Raw genomic sequence first — 7,334 nt, forward strand, 5'->3', positions numbered from 1 at the left:
GAAAATTTCATGTCATTAGCACCTCTAGTAATATATTTACTGAGAAAAACGTTGACATGTTCAATATTTATTTTACCCGCTGTATAGCCTGCATTGTTTTATCTTTAACTGTTTAAATATGCACACTTATTATTATTATTTTTTGTGTATGCCAATAAAAATGGATCATCTTTCATAGTAGGCTATTTATGTAATGTCAATGAAYGCCCTGTTGTGTGTCGGGAAACTGATTTTTTTACTGTGTTCCTGAACGCAGCATAACTCAGCAGATGGACAGGAGCCTGTTTTGATAGTTGAGATTCAAAAAAGAAAATAAAGCTTTTTGGACAAATAGACAACTCCAGTTGTCACCTGGGACTTATAGCTGCAGCACATAAAGCTAAGAAACAGCTACTTCATGCCGAACGTAAGGTGCTGACGTAGCAACGCCATTCATTCTGTTAAAATCAAATTAAATTAGGTAAATTTAGACTTGTCCATGTAAACAACGAACAGTCTGCACAAAAATGACAACAATAATTAGCTATGTGGTGGCCACAACATAATTATTGCGTGGGCAATAATTAATTATCAATAATTAATTATCATGTGGGTACGTGTTATCTTGTGGCCACGTGATAATTTTTTTTTAGTTCCATGTCATCGGACGGGCTCCATAGTAACGTCAGTCTAACTTGTTGATTTAATTTTGTTGATGACTTCCCTGCTGAAATGTTAATACATAGTTATTATTATTATTTGTAATACAAACCCAAAGCTATTTAAAGTATGTTTTCTTATTTGAATGTGTACAGGATTCAAATGTAATTTTTTTCAAAAAATTTTTACACAGAGCCAGACTCTTTTTTAAAATAACTTTGTTGTTCTCCAGGCTTTGGGAAGTCTTTGAAGAATTTACTGGCTTTTACATAAAACTGTACTGACCTATTTTAAAGGAATTGTATTATTAAATATAAATAAAGCAGGGACAGCTCAAGAATATTTGTTACAGCAAACACATATCTGCACTTCAGCAACAACAAGTGGTAGATGACAGTCCAGGAACATCTTACCGTGACATCGCAATCTCTGCTTTCTGTTTGGCAATGTCTGCTGCCTTCTCAGCTGCTTCCACAGCTCGGTCTACCTTCTCTCTGATTTTACTGGCCCTCAGTGGGATCAAGTTCTTCCGTTTTCCGCTCACTAGCAAGTTCTGCTTGTACTTTCCTTCCTCCTTTGTGCCATCAGGGAAGGTGGTGCACCCATAGCCATGCCTCTTGTTACCTGCCCATTCACCAGCGTAATGCAGCCCGTCTGAGCGCCGGCTCATGCCCCAGCCTGCCCTCTGGTCGCTCCGCCACTCTCCGGCGTACATTTCAGTTACAGTAGCATCCACGGGGGCGCCCTGCTCACTTTCGCTGGCRTTGGAGTGGATGTCAGATGCAGCAGAGCTGACTGTGCTCATGCCAGCTTCGCTACAGAAGGAGCTCTGCTTGCTGAGTTGACTGGCCAGGGAGCTTTTGGACTCAGAGCGTCGAAGCTTCAGCCCACTCAGGATAGACTGCCGAAAGCGACCCTTTCTTTTCCTCTGCCGCTCTGCCTCACTTGGAGCTGTCAAAGCAAAACCACCTCGGCCCACCGGACTGCCTGCCAGCCCAGCAACGATTCCATCTGTGGGCGTGGTGGCAACCCCATCCTCCAGCATAGCTGGCTGGCCATGACTATGCTCAGAGCGGAGAGAGTTTATAGACGTACGCAGAGGGAAGAGGATGACAGCTGCCATACCGTACGGGACGCTCTGCCGTACACCGTAGCCATGACGCATCCCTGCCAGCCACTGGCCCTGGTAGGTCCCTGAAACACAGCCAAAGACACAACCAGAGGTCAGACTCCTGTTCATGACATTACTTTATCCTGAAGGTAAAAACCTACAAATATACCCTTAGATCAAATGCTTTGACTTGTTTGTAAAATACAAATAAAGTCCAAGAAATTCTTGTCCAATTTTATGTAATTCCTCTCTGCATAACCCCAACGAGTTTTCTTGAWTTTTTTTTCTCAAAATACCATGCTGAAATGTAACTGAGTGTATAAATAATCTTGGTATCAAAATAAAGCTAACACTTGGGAGGTTTCATCAGAAGTGTAATTATTAAAACAGTTCCTGTGGTTTTAGATATTGAGGATGGAATATATTTTTTTTTCACATTCATCTGAATAAATTTTTCACTAGACAGGCTAAAAACTATTGGAAACCATAAATCCACTTGTGGACATTACCTGTGCAAAGATTCATGCTGCTAAAATTAACTGGAGCAGAGTTAAAGAGGTTTTAGTAAAGAAATAAATTTGTGTTTTGTCATTCTGCACAGGACAGACCATGATGGTACCATTAATAAATATTAAGAAATCTGAAGTTGTTACAACCAAAAGTTATTTATTTTTTCTTACCTGCCTTAAAAGACTTATTGAATGTTTGTTCCTTTGAAAAAAATATCCAAACATTTATTTGTCACCATGTATATTATATAAAATAATGAAAAATTATATTTAAATTCAGTTGGATCATATTCACTCTAAATCAAGCATAAAAAACTTTCACCACACTTTACAACATATTTTTGTATCTGCTTTGACTTGCTGTAAAATAAAGTTAAAATTTTTTCCTTTGCAGATTTGCCTGAATGTATTTACAGATTTGAAATGACATCATTTTGTACAGTTTGTTTAATTTCTGATTCAACTGCTTGACGTTTGAACTGTGTTTGGTGAATGTAAAAATAGTTTCAATTGAGTTTTTAGCCAAGATTCTTGAGGTTTGTTTCATACCAAACATGTCCAAGTTCAACTGACAGATCTGAAGTTAAAAGAAGTTAAAAGAAATAGAAAATGGAAAAAGTTGTTTTGCCCCTGGTACCGGGGGCATGGGGCTCAAGATAAAGTAGAATGAAAAGCTTTGATCAAATATTTGTTATCAGTGTGATCTATACAGTCAAGGGGAAATGACAGTTCACAGACTCACAAATCAGAACATAATAAAAATGATCTGACACATGAGATACACTGACTGAGGTAAGTGTTGTTACAGAGTACATGTCGTGCTCAAGGACACCACGACAAATGGGTATGGTGGGGAATCAAACCTGTGACTTTCTGCACCCTGTTGTAAAGTAACTAAGTACAAATACTTTGTACAAGTACTTTTGGTTATCTGTACTTTAGAGTACTTATTTTTCAGCCTTTCTATCCCTTACATTTAAAAAAAGGTAAGAAGAAAGACACTACTCATTTCTTTTTGTCTTGTTTACATTATAGCTTGTTATTGTTAAAAAAAACAATTATCCAGATATAGTGTGCCTCCTGGATAAAGTAAATTTATTTGTGGTTGATGAGAAGTATAAAGATATATCATTCTGACACCCTGCTGGTTTGTACGATCCATCACACCTACACATGACACAAATCATGTCGTCCTCCAGAGGGACATAGTAATAGAATGCTAGTATGAAGATATCTGTATGCCAGGTAGACTAGTGTACCCTAAATTTTTAACAGTAACATTTTAATAGGACATTATAGTCATTTTGGGCTTTAGAAAAAATTATTCTTTGGGAGGTCATCTCCCAATAAATGTCATTTTGGAAAATCGAACTGCTCACTTTTACTCAATATTTAAGTAATTTACCTTTGATATGAAAATTAGCCTGCACACACAGTGCCTACACAGTTCCACTCATTTCTATTTTCCTTTCTCTGCTCCATTTGGGATTTCTCCCATTGACATGGTTTTCTCTGGCAGAATTTTAACCGGGCCAGTCAGCAAACAGGAGGAGGAGTTTTGAACGATGACGTTGATTTTCTTCACTGGGGCTGGTTTTTACCATACTAACAAAAAATATCAGATACTATAAGACTTTTACGCAAGTAATATTCTTAGAGGATACTTTAACTTTCACTTAAGACATTTATGGTAAGGTACTTGTTCTTTCCTCAAGTATCACTTTGAGGTACTTTGTAGAAGACTGCTGCCCTACATCTGCACCAAATCTGAGAACCAAGATTGTGGAGGAATTTTGGCTCACTCTTCTTTTTGCAGCATTTTTTTYCCCAATTTATTCAGGTATATGGCAGCATTTCAGTCAGGTTAATGCTGAAATGCAGGGGTCATTTGACTGGACCATTGCACCTCCTTGATTCTTTTCCTTTTCAGCTGTTCTGTTGTTTGATTTGCTGCTATGCTTGGGATCTTTTTTTTCTATTATGACCCAGTTTTGTCCTAACTTCAGCTGTTGGACAGATGTCCTTACATTTGACTCTGGAAACCTTTGGTCTTCAGAGGAGTTTGTGATTGACTCAATCATGTAATCATGTAAGATGCCCAAATAATCAGTCCTCCAGCACTAAGCTGACAGTTGGTATGAGATATGCTCACCATGTTTGGTTTTCACTAAACATAGCAGTGAGCATTATGTGCATGTGTACCTTGGTTTGATTGTTCCAAATCTTCTGGTTCATTCAGATAAAACTTTACAAACCTGAGTCATGCTGCCATGTTCTTTTTAAAGTGAAGGCTTTCCCCTGCAACCCTTCCAGACACCATACTTGTTCAGTTTTTTTGAAAACTGTTACCTCATCCTGCTTACTGAAGCCTGTACTGATATTTCTGAGCAAGTTCAAAGATTTTTATTATCCCCTAAGAACAAATTTCCTGCAGCTATCAAACATGTGAACAAACACGTAAAACAGGACAACATTCATACAATCACAATGAATCATTTAAAATCTTAAGTGTGGCAGGGATAAAGGAGTCTGAGTCAGATGGTCCTGCATAGGAGCAGCAAATATCTGTCTGGAGGTATTTCATCTGTCCGAAGAATGTTCTTCCAGAACTCTGCTGCTTTTTTACGTTTTTTTTAGCAAAGTCCAGTCTAGCCTTTTTATTCTTGAGTCTTATTATGAGTGGTTTGCAGCGTGCAGTGAACCCTCTGTATTTACTTTCATGCAGTCTTCTCTTTATGGTAGATTTGGATATTGATACTTCTACCTCCTGGAGAGTGTTGTTCACTTGGTTGGCTGTTGTGGAGGGTTTTCTCTTCACCATGGAGATTATTCTGCCATCATCCACCACTGTTGTCTTCCGTGGGCTCCCAGGTCTCTTTGCATTGATGAGTTCACCAGTGCTTTCTTTCTTTCTCAGGATGTACCAAACTGTAGATTTTGCCACTCCTAATATTGTAACAATTTCTCTGATGTTTTTTTTCCCTGTTTTCACAGCTTAAGGATGGTTTGTTTCATCTGCATGGAGAGCTCCTTTGACTACATGTTTACTTCACAGCAAAACCTTCAAATGCAAGCACCACACACCTCAAATCAACTCCAGGCCTTTTATCTGCTTCATTGAAAATGACATAATGAAGAGATTGCCCACACCTGTCCATGAAATAGCCTTGGAGACAACTGTCCAAYTACTTTTGGTCCCTTTAMAAACAGGGTGGCACATGTTAAAGGAGCTGAACCTCCTAAACCCTTCATCCAATTTTAATGTGGATACCCTCAAATTAAAGCTGAATGTCTGGACTTTATGTCCATGTACATTATATAAGTAGAACTTGAATAAGTTTCAGTAAACAGGTAAAAAGACAAAATTTGTGTCAGTGTCAGAATTGTTTTGTTTAACATTCATTGTGGTAACGTCTAGAACCAAAATTAGAAAAATGTTGTCTCTGTCCAAATATATATGGACCTAACTGCATGTCCTGATACTAAAACTAAAAGAGGGTGGACTGTCTTGTCCTCTGATTATAAAAACAAAATCTCTTTTCTTTTTTCAGAGAGGTGTTTGTGATGCAGTTGGATCTCAGGAACTCTTTTGGACTGTGTACTGCTGTCGACTTTATGGGACACACAATATTCAGCCAGTTTGACCCACCAGGTGTAGCAGATAAGATGTTAGAGATCTGGATTTGTGTTTCTAAACAGCACAACTCTTTTTTTGTGTGCACTGAGAAAATGAACACAGATTGGATCATTTGTAAAATATGTTTAGTCAGAAAAAAAACTGATTTAATAGATAAGTGAGTGTGTTTTATACACAATGGCAAGAAAAACAGTCTGTGAAGGATACTGTTCAAACCTGTGAAAGTAAAAAAGTAACTTGAAACACACCAACCCAGAATAACACCAGGAAAATAACAAATTCACACATTTTTTTGAAAAAGCAGGCAAATGAGTTTGTGCACTTTAGCTGTTTAGATTTGGACAAATACACGGACCTGTTGTAACTCTTGATGTTTTCACATTTCTGGACAAGAAACTCTTGATCGACTTTCCCAGCTTGTCAGTTTCATTTACAGGGAGGCAGCTTTGTCAGCAGGAGCTGCAGCTGCAGAGTTTATCTTTGTATTGCTGAACACTTTTTCCATTAAACCTGTCAGCTGCAGCATCTGTGACAACTGACTTGGTGTGAAAAGTAATCCAACAAGCAGATCAACAAAGCTAGAACTGCAAATATGTGGGGCACCAAGTTTAAAATAAAAGGTTAAAAATGTAACTAACAAATTCTCATTATTTAGCTCACTTTTTGGGTGTAAAATCCTTGTTAGAAATTACTCTAAATAAAAATGGAAGTACAAACTAAAATCAGTTGTATTTTCWCTGTCAGAGCTCAGCAGTCGTCTCTAACCAATCTAATCTAATTTCATCTTCACATTTATTGACTTGTGAAAAATGTGTCAGCTCATGCGCGCTGGGTTCCTCTCTGGGCCATCTGACACGTGAGCGGAAAGGAGGAGCGGAGCTGTTACGTGAGCAGAGCTATTTTTTTCTTCTTCTATGAACTTGCTGTTAACGTAATATAGGACACAGGACACACCTGTAARTGCTCACAGTCAAACCCAACAGGTCTGTGATGCAGCTCGTCGTTGGTCCTGGAGCATCCTAACCTCGCTCTGCACCATCCGGCTCCTTGAAGGCGCAGATCAAATGGCCTACATTAAAACCCCCTGAAGTCAGGACAAAAAATAAATAAATAAATAAACGACTGGCAGAAGCTGAGGACCAATCAAAGAGTGTCAGAGTCCCAAGTTGGTCTCTAGTGACACGCTGACCTGCTATCTCCTCGTTACCATGGAGACCTTGCATCACAGAGGGTGTGATGCAGGAAGGTGAAGATGTATTTTTGATCAATCTACACTGGAGTGATCACACCAGGACTGTTCTAATATTAGACATAAAACAAAGCATGTTTTATGATAATCTGAGAATCAACCAGAAAACAGAAACATTTCAGTCTCACTCTTTGGTTTCTGTTTGTTTTTGTTTTTCCATTTCTGTCATTTTATTTACTTATTTATTAT

The 7,334-nt window shown here is 38.4% G+C and overlaps 1 protein-coding gene across 1 annotated transcript in view; it reads right to left on the reverse strand.

The window, feature by feature from the left end:
• jph3a (junctophilin 3a) overlaps positions 1 to 7,334 on the reverse strand; it is an 18,547-nt gene that overhangs the window by 9,311 nt on the left and 1,902 nt on the right. The window contains exon 2 of the mRNA XM_014001802.1: positions 1,053 to 1,833. Coding sequence (XP_013857256.1) covers positions 1,053 to 1,833 — 781 coding nt within the window. The remainder of the gene's footprint in view (positions 1 to 1,052; positions 1,834 to 7,334) is intronic.

This window comes from Austrofundulus limnaeus, unplaced genomic scaffold (genome assembly GCF_001266775.1).
Source record: "Austrofundulus limnaeus strain Quisiro unplaced genomic scaffold, Austrofundulus_limnaeus-1.0 Scaffold10, whole genome shotgun sequence".
NCBI lineage: Eukaryota > Metazoa > Chordata > Actinopteri > Cyprinodontiformes > Rivulidae > Austrofundulus > Austrofundulus limnaeus.